At 40.2% G+C, this 17,624-nt stretch overlaps 1 protein-coding gene across 1 annotated transcript; it reads right to left on the bottom strand.

Annotated features, from left to right (window-relative positions):
* Window positions 1–3,580: 3,580 nt before the first annotated feature.
* Window positions 3,581–8,732, bottom strand: gpr173 (G protein-coupled receptor 173). The gene is made up of 2 exons (XM_061734704.1): window positions 7,712–8,732; window positions 3,581–6,668 (listed from the first exon to the last, which is right to left on the bottom strand). Exon 2 carries the CDS (start codon window positions 6,501–6,503, stop codon window positions 5,292–5,294), a length of 1,212 nt encoding a protein of 403 aa, XP_061590688.1. The 5' UTR covers window positions 6,504–6,668; window positions 7,712–8,732; the 3' UTR covers window positions 3,581–5,291.
* Between the last annotated feature and the right edge of the window lie 8,892 nt (window positions 8,733–17,624).

Below are 17,624 nucleotides of genomic sequence, written 5' to 3'. Positions count from 1 at the left end.
TCTGGGACATATTTATACACATTCTGGAAAAGATTGCTAATAATGGGAAAATCCCAAATCCTTGAGTCATGTTGGGATTATCCACCCCGTTACAGCCTTTGGATTTTCACGTGAATTCGTTTGCAAGGTTCAAAGGTACAGTATCTTAAAGACCTGGAAGCAGATATGATCTTGTACCCATTTGGTAAATTTGACAAATGTCATCAAAGCTGTTGTCAGATATTGTAATGGGACTCAAAGGTGGATCAAAACAAGCAAAATACAAATTTAAGACCTCAAACTCTGAGGAAACATAGCCAAGACCGGCTCAGGTGTATTCCTTTGAACTTTGATAAAAACAGCTCCAATATAGATTAGAAATGTCTTTCCTTTTTTGGGGGATTCATATAAACATTAATGTATTATAATAATATTTATAAGACACTGAAATGTGTTGCTGAGGCTTCAAGAAAAGCATTTATAATTATTTAACGATCCACGACAACTTATGGGAGGCTTCATGAATATAAATGTGAAATTTAAACATAATTATGATTACTGTGAAAGATATTCTATAAAGCTTGTTAAAAGCTAGGTAATAGTTTTAAAAATCCTCATGTATTTGTTTTTTAAGACCCTAAAGATATGGCTTTGATAAAAAGTGCACCTGAAATGATCACTTTGGTGGGAAATAGCAGGAAAAGACTGGATGAAGTCACTGCAAAGCATTAATAAAAAACTCTGTTTCTACGATTAAAATGCAGCGGCACCTTCTTGTCAAGGCCGGTGAATGTTTTGTGATATGTAAGTGGGGAATAAAAGTACTAAAAATAAGCGCTTAGATGAAGCTTTAATGTCATGACCTGTCAAACCTGGATTACTGAGAGGTTGTGCGCACACACGCTGCTGATAATCAAAACATCTTTTCCCTCTGAAGCTTTTCTGAGAACACTATTAAAGACAATGGAAATCAGCTCTCATTCAAATTCAAAAAATAAGCTGATTGTTTCTGTGAGAAATTGCACAATCACCCAGCCACTGGATTTCAGTCAGGCGCTGATTAAGACAGAAACATATTATTTTCACCCACCCTTTGCCATTTTCTCGGGGCAAAGCATAATCATTCACCGTGGCTGCTTACAGAAATTTTGCAATACACACCGACTATATGTGATACTTTTCCAACATGGGTGAGAAAGGTGTAGAGCATTAACTATCCTTTTGTATTTTATTGAAGTTTTCATGTTTCCCATGTGGTTAAGGCTTAAACGCTCTCTTTAATCAATCTTATTCAAGATTTGCTTGTCTCTTCTTTTGTGTGCAGGGTTGACACGTGAAGATTTGTCCTTTATTCATTCAAAAATGAATGAAGAACACTAAGACAGATTCACTGTGAAATAAACATCGTATCAAAGCAAGAGGCTTGGATCTGCATGTGACTTCTGCACGGAATATTTGGAGAGTTAGTTAGTTTTGTTATGAAACCTCTGATCCTGTCACTTCTCGTTACTTCAAACTCTGTATCTGCAACTTCACAACATATATTTAGTACACAAGTGCAGTGATTTTGATTATGAAGCCTTCATAACGCCATGCACATTCTCAGTTTAAAGAGTAAATATAATCTGGTCTTCTGGGTGGCTTGGATACTGATATAAACCACATACACCAAAACACTTTGTCTTTGACATCAACTATTCATGTTCATTAGAGATTTGAAGCTTCTGCCATGTCATCTTGTTTTTATTCTGTGTCTGTTTTCATGACCCATTTAACTTTCTTTAAATGATTTTACTTTTTACTTAACCCTCCTGTTGTCCAATGGTCATTTTGACCCCAAATACAATCTTGTTTTAACTGAAAAACAGGGTATACTTTTATATAAACGAGGGCTATTGACCCTAAATGTCAAAACAATAGAAAACAATAATGGCAATGGATTGGATTGAAGTATGACTGAATGTGTAACACAAAATTGATTCACAATTTATACTTTACGCTTTAAATATCAGTCAAACGCGCCTGGGGTGATTTTGACTCCCGACTACAAAAGAAGGGGGAGGACATAACGAGGTTTGGACATAACATGGATTTTCTGAACAAGAATCCCTTTTCTGTGCTCGACAGCTGAAATGGAGGCATTTGAAGTGACTAACCTCTCATATGACTCACCCGTCACATTTGTAGAGGTCTAGGTCTGAAAGTAAGTCAGTCAGCGACCACGCAGATCTGGAGGGAACCGTGACGTCCCAGGCCCGTGCGTAAGGTACCAGAGGTGTCAAGTAACAAAGTACAAATACTTCGTTACCTTACTTAAGTAGAAATTTTGGTTATTTATACTTCACTGGAGTAATTATTTTTCAGACGACTTTTTACTTTTACTCCTTACATTTTCACACAATTATCTGTACTTTTTACTCCTTACATTTTAAAAACAGCCTCTTTACTCTATTTCATTTCGGCCTTTAAATAAAAACTATCCAGTTAAATTCATGCTCCATCCGGATAGAGTGAATTTGGTTGTGGTTGTTTCAGATGTTCTTGTCCAGTTTTGTTCTTACATCCGTTCCCTCAGATTCTCTGCAACTAAACTTGGATGTACATTCCAATAAAGGTTAGGATAAATGATAACGTGCCTCTGAAGTTTGACTTTTTGCACCATTACAATACTTATAGGCAACTAGTCATCATATCTGCTGCTCTCTGAAACACATGTTAATGCTCAATAGTACACATATATGCTTCTTTAATATATTTGCATTATACTAAGATGCATTCATTTTCAATGGCTTTTGTCCTTAAAGGCTTTTTTCCCCCTTACATTACTTTTACTTTTATACTTTAAGTAGTTTTGAGAGCAGTAGTTTTATACTTTTACTTGAGTAAAAAACTTGAGTTGATACTTCAACTTCTACAGGAGTATTTTTAAACTCTAGTATCTATACTTCTACCTGAGTAATGGATGTGAATACTGAAGACACCTCTGTAAGGTACAGCCGTACCAGCGAGTTTTAAAGGACTCTGCAGAAGAGAGGGTTGGGTGTAGCGTCCGACTCCACCCGGACACACTGGCCACTATCAACACACATGTACGAAAGAGCTTTTTTTTCTTCTGTGGTGTTTTGACCAAAGGATCTCACGGAGAATTCATTAAGGCAGAAGTTGACATTGTATCAACTTCTGCAGAAAAGAAGACCTAATATGTCTGCTTTAAAGCTCTAAGATTGAAATGCATCACACCGAGTGCTTGCTTAGCTGTAATAAATGTTTGTCATTGAGTCAGTTGACTTTGCGACTCCTCCAAGTATGCTAGTGTGTCACTCCGTGAAGCCACAGACGCTGCCGGAGACCCAAAGTTTGAGAATCTTGGCCCTGGTCATGTGGTGATGTGCACAAAAGAATTGTGTTTCATAAGTTTAGCTCTTTTTGTAAATATTGAAGAATTACAAGCACACAGGAGTTGATTTGTGCAGCACGGCCTGCCAAGTGGTCTTATTCCCGTGAAGTGGTCCCCACCCGTTTCTCCGTCTCAGGCAGGTCATAACTCATGATGCATCAAAAGTAGAGTCTTTTATTGATGAGTGGGCAAAAGAACCACCTCAGTTAAACTGTACAGATACAGAATTCATCTTGCAAATGAATGCCAGATGTAAAAAGTATGGGCCTGTTCACTTTTAACTTCGTCTTTCCATATCATTGTCTGTACAAATTGTAATACCAAGTCTTGAATCTATGAACCGCAGTGGAATGCATGCTCGAGTACAGTATGCTGTGCAAGTGTCCACATTTAAAAAATTGACTGCACATATATATCTATACCTAACATACTGTAGGTCAGACATTTTGCAGGATATGAATCTTAATTTGGAGAAAGAAAATCAGTGTATTCTAAGCCCATTTCCATACACCAGCCGGAAGTTATTGTCATTTTAAAAACATACGGTGATCCAGACATTCAAACAGTAACATTTATATTGAAATATAGGAGGGCTGGTTAACTTTCAAGTTTCCTTCACAGCGAGGAGCACTTCATTTCCTCCTTTTGTTGAGCATACAGCAACAGTACAGTACTTTAAAACATTCCCATGGCCATCATTTTGCAAATAAATGTACATTTGCCTTTTTTTTTTTTTTTTTTTTGCAGATGATGTCATATATGCACATCATCGCTCGAGTCATTTAATCCCATTTTCTGTTTGCAATACACAAGCGTTACAATTAATCAGTCCCCCTTGCCATTATCCATCTGTATTTCACATTTACTTGCACACAGCTTTTCAAAAAAAAAAAATCATTACAAATTGATAAATTTCAGAATGATAATTGCTCAATTTTTGCATGATTTCGAGACAACAAAAAGAGGCTGCTTTCGTATTGATTGGGTGATACTGGAGCCTAGTCTATCATCATTCCTTAGAGTCTCTTTCTGCTGCCCTCCCCTCCCGCCGGCCGCCTCCCCTCACGCACACATACACACCAATGCTATATAAAAACACACAAGCAGGAATGCACATTCCTGTACAGTCTATACAATATGAAATCAAGTCATATTTCAAAATAGTGTCATCTGCTTAACATGTATTGTTTACAAATAAAGCAAAACAGGCAATTTTTCTTTTTATGATACAAAGAAACCTGACACGCCCTAAATCAAGTCAAAGAAAAAGAAAATCCAAGCATGTTCGGGGCTTCTGGGTTCACGACAGCTATTTAAATGTATCCAAAGATACTGTGTCCATCTAATGTTCTGCAGTCTTGTTTGAATTACATGAGAAGGCGTCCGGGGTGGTCTCGTTGCTCCGTTCGGACCCTTTGAGTTCTTTGATGTGATTCAGAGCCGGTAACGCTCTGATCGATGCTTTCTGTCCACAGTCCACAGCATCTCTCCTCAAGCTTCTGTTATCTGTTTAGTGTCTGTCATTGACTCAAACTAGTTCTTAGCTGAAAGCTCTGGGGCGTGTCCGTCTGAAATAAGGCAACATTATTTTAAAATGGCATCCGTCACACTTCGTATGAGTAGTGATTGTTGTGATCGTTCCAATCTATGAATTGTACAGTACAACACCAGAAATACAAACCGTCAAAGCTTCGTCAGGGTTTCTCCATCGCCCTGTTCAGACCTTTGCAACGTACACATTTTTTCATAAATCAGCATTTGTCATACAGGGGCCCTGTGCCTGCATTTGTTAGCAAAGAATTGGATTTTGTTGCGCCAAACAACAAATCACACACTGACATTTTAACGAACAGCATTACATTCCCTTTAAGCCTGAAATGTTCCCCCTGAAACATTCCTTTAAACCTCTTTCCGCTCACATGATGCAGTAGGCCTCATCCTGGGGCAGGTGTTGTTTAGTCCTCCAGTAAGTGGGCAGGTGAGCTCTCAGCACTTTCCTCAGGTCCTCGTTGAGCAGGAGGCAGAAGATGGGGTTGACTCCGGCCTGGGCGAAGCTCATCCACACCGTGATGGAGAGGTACCGGTGAGGGATGGTGCAGGAGCGGACAAACACCCTCCAGAAGCAGGCCACGATGTAGGGAGCCCAGAGGACCAGGAACAGCAGGGTGATGGTGTAGAACATCCTGCCCAGCCTCCGCTCCGACCTCACCTCCTCCATGCCGAGCAGCCGCCGGTGCTGGTTGTGTAAATTCTGCCTGATGCCCAGCAGGGTGGGGGGCATCGGACCACGACCGAACCCCGCGATCCAGTTGGCTGCAGCCTGGCCCGTGGCGCCCGGACCGTGGAAGGTCCAGTTCTGGCTGATGGCTGGCACCAGCTGGACGGGCTTCATCTTGCGGTGCCGGTACTCGAACAGCAGCAGCTTGGCGTAGAAGCCGTGGGTGGCCAGGACCACCACGGCCAGCATGAGCATGAACCCCAGGGTGTCGTTGGTCTTCAGGTAGCGGTGTTCAAAAATGCACTGATCTTCATCCCGGATGAACTTGTAAGTCCCCACGTCGAAGACGGGCGGGAACGCCATGGCGACCGCCAGAGTCCACACCATGCAGATGATGGCGGCACAGGTCCAGATGGTCATGCGTTTGGCGTAGAAACGGTGGTGGGCGATGGCAAGGTAGCGGGTGACGGCCACGCAAAACAGCATGAAGGCAGCGTGGAAACAAAACAGCACGGCCATGAAAGCCACAACTTTACAACTCAAGGCGCTGTAAGTCCAGGCCGAGCTGTTGTGGACGGACACCAGCACGAAGGGGAAGCAGGCGGCCGAGCGGACCGCGTCGGCCAGGCACAGGTCCAGGAGGAAGAAGTACGGAGCCTTGTGAAGTGTCCTGTCTCGCAGCACTAACATGGAGACCAGGAGGTTGCCTACAAGGCTGACACAGATGATCAGGCCCAAGAAGACCAGCTTGAAGTAGGCAGACACATCCGTGGCCGAGATCCCTCCACCGCTGCCGCTGCCGTCACCGCTGCTGCTGCTGCTGCTGCTGCTTCTGGCCAGTCCGCTCTGGGAAGCCAGCACAGCCAGCAAACTGCCAGGGCCATCGATGGCAAAGCTCTGGTTAGTCATTCTACCACCTTCCACAAGAGCCCGCCTGAGTGGGGCCCTTCAGAAACAGTAACAACCCTCCTACAGCCGCCGCCTCCAACGGCTCCCTCGTCTCTACCAGGAGAGGCCGTATGGATCTTTTCTACATGTCAGAATCATGTTCTCATGTGTCCACAGCCTCCCCACCTGCGAACAGAGACACACATTTTTGGAGGGTGAACAAAGAAACGCTGGTCTGATGTGCCTAGCAAAGCTGCACGGAGACAGATCTTACATTACAACAGGCGCAGGAGTGGAGACGCGATGTTGGGCAACAATGTGAACATATCTGTCTCCTTGTTTCTCTAACGGCTGGGATCAGATCAGCGGCTCTACAGCATGCCAGCTCCTTGGCTCTCTCCGTAATTACCTTGCCCGTTGCTAAGATACTACATCTCACATACTTTGTGCAAGTGTGGGTGTTTGAGTGAATGCATGGGGGCGTATGGGGGGATGGAGCAGACACGGCATAACCAACACTGGGCATGTCCAACCAACGGAGAGATGTTGTAAATGAGCGGAGAACATTTTTTTCTGCTTCCCCGCTGGTGTCGGTGTGTGCGTATGTGTTTGCGTGACAGCCAGCTAAAGAGCAGAGGGTGTAAATCTGTACCATTCACAGCCCAGAACAAATATGGGAATATAACAGCAGTAGGCAGAGTAGGCAGCCATTTGGTTTTTACTGTGTCGTCTGTGTGTGAAATATGCTGTTTAATTCAGCAGGAGGATGAACTGACAGGATGATTCTAATCTCCCCTGTCAGGCTTAATGTTAATGCAAGGACCCTTAAATGAGCTTAAACGGAATAATTATGAAAATACAAACCAAATTTGACACCCAAGCCCTGATTAATGGGCGTGAGATGCCAAGCGTCCACAGCGAGGCTGGTTTGGGTGGGCCTCGTCTATGTAGGCCAGCAACACAATATCATTTTCTCTAACTGTAATCTCGTCTTTTTCTCTTCCCCCCCCTGACTTTTTTCAAACATGACATCCCTCTGCCACCTTGACAAATATCATTCCACCTGATTAAATGGCTGCCATGTATAGCTAGGCCTGAAACACAGGGTGGAGTGAAAAAAACAAACAAAAAAAACAAAAAAAAACAGATGAACAGGTGTCAAAATCACCTCTGCTGTGTTTCTGTGCGTGTGTGTGTGTGTGTGCGTGTGAAAGAGAGAGAGAACCTACCTTTCATTCCCTCATCTTTCTTCTCTCACGGCAAAAAAACAACAAAAACAACGGAATAAAAAAAAAAAATAAAAAAAAAATGATGCCCCCCTCAAAAAAATGATCCCTTCGCTTGGATTTCACTGGTCGTGGAATCGAGAGAGAAAGCCAGGGAGAAGCTTCATGTTCATGATGTGCTCTCAGGCTCCAACAACACCTGTTATGCATAAATCCATCTCAAATGGAATCGAATGGAGGAGCATATAATAAACATGAGGCTATCGAGCAATCAACAGCTGATCATCCGGACCGAGGGCTCGGATGTCGAGACACATTTAAGAGATAGGAGGAAGAAAAAAAAAATCCACCGCCACCCTTTTTTAGGGCTTCACAGAGAGGGATGTGTCCATTTGAATATCATCCGAGACAACAGATTTTTATGTTGCATCGCTCCGAGTCTCCAGAGGTCTAAAAAACACGCGACTGGGGAACCAAAAAAAAAACAGATCTTTATATCATATATATCCAAATGATGTCAGGATCTCAGCGCTTACAATAACCCACCCACAATCGTTAGAGGGGAAGGAAAAAAAAAAAAAAAAAGATCGCGCATCCCCCCTAAATGGATGTGTTGGCGAGCGGCACCGGGACAATGAGTCCGCGCAGACGACAGCCTGGCCGGGGCTCTATTCTCCATCCTCCGGTTAACGACGCCGAGCATCGGCCGCCACACTGCGGTGTGTCGGTGCTGCTGTCCGGCCGGGTGGAACTACATGTTAGCGGTCCCCGACACCAGCCTCCATGACGGGACAAATACACGGGGAAATGAAGGGAAATCCAGCAATGATGAAACAAGAGATTTCACCTCGCGGAAGCTGTCGGAATCACGTTGAAATCAAAAAAATAAAAAATAAAAAAAGGAAAAGGAAAGAAAGGAAATGTAATTAAAAAAAAATGGAAGGAAAAACAACGCGGCAGGATCAGGCGAATTATTCCCTGAATAATCCCAATTATGGCTGCTGCTGCTGGCGAGGGGGGCAGCCTCGCACATCGGCGGAGAGCGTCGGTTTTATTCGGAGGGATGGAGGATGCGGGGGGGAGGAGGAGGGGAGAGGATGCGGGGGGGAGTGATGGAGGATGAGAGGGGGGAGGGATGGAGGAGGAGGGGGGATGTGGGGGGGTCAGGGAGAGGCGGACCTGCTGCTGCTGCTGCTGCTGCTGCTGGCTGCAGCATCCACCACATCCAGGCCAGCCACGGCCTCCATCACAGCCCTGGCCGGAGACGAGGAGAGAAAACCCCCTCCCTGGTCCTGGAGAGGCTGGAGAGGCTGGACCGGGACTGGACCGGGACTGGGCCCTCACACACAGACTGGACCGGACCTGAGATGACACGCAGGCCTGGCAGGGTCACAGCAATAATAATAATAATAATAATAATAATAATAATAATAATAATAATAATAATAATAATAATAATAATAATAATAATAATAATAATAATAATACAAATTATAATAATAATTATTATTAATAATAATGATAATAATAATAATAATAATAATAACAATAATAATAATAACAATAATAATAATATGAATATGAATAATAATGGTGATGATAATAATAATAATTATTATTATTATAATAATTAATAATAATAATATAATAATAACAATAATAATGATAATAACGATATAAATAATAATAATATTAATAATAATAATGATGATGATAATAATAATATGAATAATAATAATGATAGTAATAATAATAATAATAATAATAATAATAATAATAATAATAATAATAATAATAATAATAATAATAATAATAATCCAGTAAAAAAACATGCGTAGCTGGTTAATTGGTGATTCTAAATTACCCGTAGGTGTGAGTGTAGGGAGGATAAAGGATAAAGCAGGTATTGATGATGGATGGATAACAATAATGATAATAATATCAATAATAATCAAAATAATAATAATAATGGAAGATGAAGTACAAAATATTAAAATAATAGAAATAATTAGTGGTCAGGGGAAAAAATCGATATTGCAATATATTGTCGCAATAAATAATGGATAAACTGACGGCAAATATCGATATTTTATTACAACACACATAATGGTTTCACGTGGTTGTCACCGCACTATTGTTCATGCACTTCAATGTGTCCAGCTGTACAGTGTTTACATTTACAAGCCTAGGAGGCAGTGAGGAACTATATAAATACACTTTTTTTGTACATTGTATGAAGTTTTGGCATTGAATAAATGCATAAGACGTTTTCCTTTTTATGGGTTTTTTTTTCAGTCACATATATCGTGCTATATCGTTGATGAAATTTCTTACAATATATCGAATATTGTAGATATCGTGTATCGTGATATTATCATTATCGTGGGCCACATATCGCCACAGTATTGAATCATGAGTTACCTGTATCGTCCCACCCCTAGTAATAATCCCACATTTATCTGTAAATGTAGCCGTATCCAGGATTTTTCACTGCACCAGCATAGATTTTCTCCTAGTTATCCAATTTTTTTCTTAGAAGGTTGCTCAGAGCTTGATTTATTTCTATTTCTATTTCTTAACACATATTCAATAAAACAACATGTTATTTATTGATATATTTATTGTTCTGCGAGTGGCCTGACGAAGACGTGCAGGTACCACAAAGTTCAGGACAACACAAAATAACTTTTGGCTCATGCTAATTACAAAATGTTAAATATACTGTATGTACAGAACAATTAATAACTATCTAACCATCTGGATTGAATCTCATACGGAAGTAACAAAGGTTGCACTTCCTCAACTGGCCACTGGAGGCTGCAAATTCCAAATGGAGTCAATCTCCTCTGACTCACGTGTTAAAATGTCAATTTTTACAGCAGAATTAAACATATTGACAGCCTGTTTCAAATAGCCACATTCAATTCAATTCAATGTTATTTATATAGCGTCTATTTCAACAAAAGTTGTCTCTATGATCTTTCCAGAGACCCAGAACATGACCCCCGAGCAATTATTACATAAACATAATATAAAGAATGGCAGGTCAGGATGTCAGCAGCATCTACCAGACATCCACACAGACAGGTGGAAGCAGTAGTGGGATGATCAGAGGGGGGACTGCAGGTCAGCACACAGCTCCTGAAGCTCTGGCCCGCAAACATGATCTCTATTTTTTATCATTTCACATAAATTACAACTCTGAGTTGGGTGAATTTTATTTCGTACCACGTCAGGGGAATTCATTTAAAGCGATGAATGTATTTCTAATGTGAAGCATAGCATTTTGATTCGCTGTCCGCTAGCTGTTATGACTACATCCGCCATCGCATCAGCATCATGCTACAACACTAAGGGCCTGATTTACTAAAGGTTTGCATGCGTAAAAACGTGTGCAAACTTGACATCACCCGCAAACCAATGTGCAAGCTGATCTACTAACAGCGTGCAAAGAGGACTGCGTCTCTCAAATGAGCAAAATAGCACACGCTATTCATTTAGTACTTTTGCCCTGATGAATAATCAATATGGGGCGTACCCGCCAGAAATCGCTAAATACTGGGAGGGGAAGATGCAAATAGGTTCATTTACCACACGCAATGAGATTTACCAAGCCTGAAAGTAATTGCGGGGATTGTGATTGCGTCTGTATTAAATACGTTCGAAAGGAAGGTGCTAATCTGCCCAGCATTACGCACCGATGGCTGCCGTTATTGTGGCAAGGAGGCGACATCGCCAAAATCAAAGAATACGCAGAGAGAGAGTCTTTATTCTGCTGCATGCTATTTTAAAAATGGTTGCACAAGTTTTATTAAAGGCCACTTTTTCTTTAGTTCTTCGCCTTATATCTTGCCACCTTCTTTTAACCTCATCTAGCGTTCTTTTTGTGTTACCAACTGCATTTATTCTATCGCAGATTTTCTCCCATATTGCGTTTCTTTTGGTAATGTTTAAATTTCTTTGCTGTAGTTCATGAATGTGTTTATTTGCCTCTTCCACTAATATCTCTAACTCCAACTCGTCAAATTTCATTTTGCGCTTGCGACTATCCTGCTTTCCATCCAGACTCTCCATGGCGCAAACCTTAAGACACGCAACACCTCATTTAAATACTGCGGTTTGCACCTGTTATCAATTACGCAAGCAATCTTAGTTGATCACCCGCAAAACACACAACAACAGCACGTGCAAACTTTTTCAGTGCACACGCAATTTAGTACTCTTTATTTAGGATCTTAGTAAATCAGGCCCTAAGTAAAGTTATTGGCAGTTTATCCTAACCCTGCGCAGATTGGCTGAAGGCACTGTGGTAACCACAGCTAACTTTGATTGACATGTGCTGGGCGTGTCTATGTCAGCTGGTTCAGCCACCTGACAGGACTGAAGGTTGATCTGCAACTGACTCTAAAATGTCCTTGTATTTGTGCAGTGACCAGCTCTTTGAAACCTCAAATTGAGGTGGTTCTGCAGTTGATTCCCAGCACGTGGTGCATTGTCTCGAAGTGCTCCTTTTCACGATTCACTATGGACTTCAGAGATCCAGAGTCATGGAGTAAAATTTGCCATGGGAGACAACTTTCTTTATTTTTTGAAGCATAACAGTGTGAAAGTGAGATGTTTTTTGCAAGATCAAGAACAGTTCTGCAAATGAAAAATGCCAACAACTGAGTCAATGTGATCTCAAAGCAACCCATTCAGTCTGTTCAACGAACTAGCAACTACAAATAAGGAGTTCAAGGTTCTCGATAACCTCAGTTCTTTCTTGTACAAGTTTTTCTTTGTAAGATTGCAACCTTTTCTACAGATATTAATAGATCCCATATTCTGATGATCCCTTGACATTTCCACGGTGATGTCTTCTGCAGTTCTTAGAGCATGAACAAAAATGCAGTCAAAAGGTATGCTTTGGTGATATGTTTCCATTAGTTAATATGTCAGTGAATAGATTACCATTATTTTAAATTCAATAAATTCAATAAATACACGAAAGAGTGACTTACACAAGAGGTACTTACACATGTTTCAAGGCTGCAGAAACACTTACTCCACTACAAATGTGTCACAAATACAAAGTAATTGTTAGATTAGCTTTGAATGGTTTTAAAATTGTTCTTATGACTGAAAATTACAAACTTTTAAGACTGACAATAATTAACATCAATCTAAGACAGTTTTTTTCATGAAAAGCTTTTCTTATGTCCCACTTTAATGATGTATCTTTCAAAACAATGTTACTGTGCAGGACTGTGTCATATGTTTCACCACATAAAATTGTTAAAAATAAGAATGTCCTGTTTGGAGTTTTGGTTTATTTTTGTTGTTTTGTTGTTGTTTTACCCAAATTACTTCAATCATGTGTCGGTTCTTTTCGTTTGCTAAAAGAAACATCCGCCAGTATCAGAAGCAGATATCCCTGTCCTGGATTACTGGCTGATGAGTCCAGCGGAATCTGCTGTCCAACAGGAAACGTATTTGGCAAACAAACCACATATCTGACAGACAGTTACAGGAAGAAGAAAGTAGATTCTATTTCGGTTCTAGGTGAAGTGTCAGGATATTATAAAAAAGAAAGAAAATCTGTAGCTTACCAATATTCTGTGATGAGGTAATTACAACAACAACACGACGTATCATGTGATTATTTAACAAAAACGAAGCCAGAATGAAGACGCAGTCTGCAAAACAAACTGAATACACCGCATGAGTCAGTAGCTTTAAGAACCACCTCGCAACAAATGCCTTAAAATAATCATTTCTGTGTGATGATGTCAGCCTCTCACACTGTTGTGATGCAATTTCGGTCCACTCTTCTTGACAACATTGTTTACATTCATCGACGTCTGCTGACATTTATTTATGCACAGCTCCTTCGTTGCTCCGCTACACCATTTCATCAGGCTGAGCTCTGGACTTAGATGGGGCCATTGATTCCACATCTTGATTTTTTTTTGTTTTCCGTTATTCTGTTGCTGGTTTACATGTGGGCAGAGGTGTCAAGTAACGAAGTACAAATACTTTGTTACCTTACTTATGTAGAAATGTTGGTTATCTATACTTCACTGGAGTAATTATTTTTCAGACGACTTTTTACTTTTACTCCTTACATTTTCACGCAATTATCTGTACTTTTTACTCCTTACATTTTAAAAACAGCCTCGTTACTCTGTTTCATTTCGGCCTTTAAATAAAAACTATCCAGTTAAATTGCTCCATCTGGATAGAGTGAATTTGGTTGTGGTTGTTTCAGATGTTCTTGTCCAGTTTTGTTCTTACATCCGTTCCCTCAGATTCCTGCAACTAAACTTGGATGTACATTCCAATAAAGGTTAGGAGAAATGATAACATGCCTCTGAAGTTTGACTTTTTGCACCATTACAATACTTATAGGCAACTAGTCATCATATCTCCTGCTCTCTGAAACACATGTTAATGCTCAATAGTACACATATATGCTCCTTTAATATATTTGCATTATACTAAGATACATTCATTTTAAATGGCTTTTGTCCTTAATGACTTTTTTCCCCCTTACATTACTTTTACTTTTATACTTTAAGTAGTTTTGAAACCAGTACTTTTATACTTTTACTTGAGTAAAAAACTTGAGTTGATACTTCAACTTCTACAGGAGTATTTTTAAACTCTAGTATCTATACTTGTACCTGAGTAATGAATGTGAATACTGAAGACACCTCTGCATGTGGGTTTAGCATCAATGTCATATTGGACAACCCGGTTACAGATGTCAGACCGAGGCTTCACATCTGACACTTGAAAACATTTGCATACAGAGGGGCTCAAGGGCAGCTCAGGATTTGTGGAAGCAAAATCAACAAAGAAGACCCCCTTTCATCCACCTCCGTGTTTGATCAATGCCAAGAGGTGGTTTTGTTGATACGGTGTGGAATGTGCGACACGGCCAAACATTTCCACTTCTGTCGCATCCATTCAAACGACATTGTTTCAAAAGTGTTGTAATTTGTTCAGATGCAACCCTGCGAATCTACGCCATGCTGCCATGGTCTTTTAGAGCAGCGGTTCCCAACCTGGGGTCCGGGCCCCCCTGGGGGGGCGCCTGAGATCTCTGGTGGGGCGCGAAACTTTGTCTGCTTTGAGGATATGCAGTTGTAAAAATTATATTTGCGCATGTTAAATAAATAAAAAATAATAACACACCTAATGGAATACAGTAATCCAAGTCTGTATAAACCCACGTAGTATTTTAAAATGACCAAAATATATTTCTAAGTTATTTAGCAGGATAAAAACTTAATAACTTATTATTATATCATTATTCAACATTTAATCATACTACTACTCCGACGGGTTGTTAAAGGAAAAAATATTAAAAATGTTTGCACTGATATTAAAAGAGAGATATTTTTCAGAAATTATTTTATGTCCTTGCAATTATTTTCTGTGCGTATTTTATACATTGGTGACACAAAAGGAAGGTGAGAAAGACAAAGTCATATGTTTACAGGGTAAACCAAAGAGAATTGTATCACAAAAACATAATTAATGTTCATTTTTTCAATTAAAGATTTGTAACGAATCACTTTACTCTTTTGGTGCTAGTACGTACGGGTCGGGGGCCCGGCTGGTCTTAGACACTAGTAGGGGGGGCTCCAAGGAAAAAAGGTTGGGAACCACTGTTTTAGAGAGACAATGGGCTGCAATGCAAATGTTCTTTGATTAATAATTTATTTTGGGGCCAAATGCATAGTGAGGGATACCTAACAGCCAATGATTTGCACAAAAAAATAAGAGTTTATTGCTTGTAATGTACATTCAACTGGAGATAAATTGGTTAGGCATGAAAAAAATGAAGGAAGTCACAGTCTTGGGAGGTCAACAATAAACATTTCTTTGAACTATCGATCCACTATAACGAGAAGTATGTTATATGGTGTAAAGATGTCATCCAGGCAGGTTTACTAAGAATTATCAGTTCATATGCTGATATCAACTTACGCCAATATGTAAGACACCATGACTTCAATGCAATGCGTGACCTTTGGCTTCCTTCTGCAGCTCATGTTGCCTTCTGTGTTTCCACTTCAATCAAAGCTCTACACACACCAGTCACGGAGGCGCTAAAGGCTCTGATCTTATTTAAAAAGTATGTCAGTGACTGATAGGTTTTCTGCTCTGAAATGCACTGGCATTACTGTGTATGGAATTGCAGAGATGCTTTTTTTTGGAGTAGATGAAAAAGAGATAAAAACAAAATTGAATACACAGTGTGAGACTATGTTTAATGGTAAGAGACATGACATTCAGTGTTTACTGTATATCTGTTTCTGAAGTTCACAAAATAGGATTATAAAATGTTGTGCTGTACAACAAGAACAACATGAGTTTAACGGCAAAAATCAACTAGAACAGTCACTCGATGAAAGCAGTGAGGTGGCTGACGATCTTAAACGAGCTAAATCACTTCAACATTCCACACAGAATTATTTAACACTTGTTTTGTCCATTTAACTGTATCCATTTTAATCCCTACATTTACTAAGTATTAAGACAAAATACTTTGAAAGCATTTTGTAAACAAAAATGCATTTGTATTATAAATCCCTTTCATTTTGGTCATGATTTAGGGCCCGATTTACTAAGATCCTAAATAAAGAGTACTAAATTGCGTGTGCACTGAAAAAGTTTGCACGTGCTGTTGTTGTGTGTTTTGCGGGTGATCAACTAAGATTGCGTGCGCAATTGATAACAGGTGCAAACAGCAGTATTTAAATGAGGTGTTGCGCGTCTTACGGTTTGCGGCGCAAACTTTGCGCCATGGAGAGTCTGGATGGAAAGCAGGATAAAGTCGCAAGCGCAAAATGAAATTTGACGAGTTGGAGTTAGAGATATTAGTGGAAGAGGCAAATTGTTGTTCCGTATTCAGCACCCCTGCTGTGAAAAGCACCCCCTCGTATATTCAATGATAAGTAGACCAAGAAAAAAAACAACACACTGACACTTCAATATATTTATATATACACACTCACACAAACACATACTTAGGGGTTTATATTATATATATTTACAAATATTATGGAAGACAACACAGTAAGCAGGCTATTAATTAATGACATCAATAACCATTTACCCGGTTTTTGTTATCTGTGACTGTGATTGTGGGAAAGTATGACTATTGTGGAATCCATGAGCGCATTTAAACATGAATCATTAACACAAAACTGGACGCTAAACAGAACGTGACACGGAATGAGAATATCATTTTTGTCAGACGAGGGGGTGCTTTTCACGGCAGGGGTGCTGAATACGGCACAACACCGGGGTATGACAACTGCAGAACAAGTATAGGCGCACAATAAGAAACACTTTTTTCTCCATGAAAACACGTGATTTATTTATTATCACAAATAAAAAAATGAATGTGCCTCCTGTGGCAACCTTTTGCTGAATAATACTCGATTTAACATTCAAATAAAATATTTGTCCTTTTGCATGTGGAGATTAGCACCGTCCTTTCGAACGTATTAAATACAGACGCAATCACAATCCCCGCAAAAACTTTCAGGCTTGGTAAATCTCATTGCGCGTGGTAAATGGACATATTTGCATTTTCCCCTCCCAGTATTTAGCGCTTTCTGCTATCATATTGATTATTCATCAGGGCAAAAGTACTAAATGAACAGCGTGTGCTATTTTGCTCATTTGAGAGGCGCAGTCCTCTTTGCACGCTGTTAGTAGATCAGCTGGCACTTTGGTTTGCGGGTGATGTCAAGTTTGCACACGTTTTTACACACGCAAACCTTTAGTAAATCAGGCCCTTAGTGCCTTATCAGACATGAAAGATGGAACTCTTGCCAGTGGCATTTGTCCACAGAAAGTAGGTAAAAACTGGACCTCGCCACTTTGATGTGGCCTATTGTTTCAACATTTTGAAGCAAAA

The sequence above is a fragment of the Cololabis saira genome, chromosome 12 (assembly GCF_033807715.1).
Source record: "Cololabis saira isolate AMF1-May2022 chromosome 12, fColSai1.1, whole genome shotgun sequence".
NCBI lineage: Eukaryota > Metazoa > Chordata > Actinopteri > Beloniformes > Belonidae > Cololabis > Cololabis saira.
The sequence above is the reverse complement of the archived record's forward strand: the minus strand, read 5'-3'. Positions and strand labels throughout refer to the sequence as shown.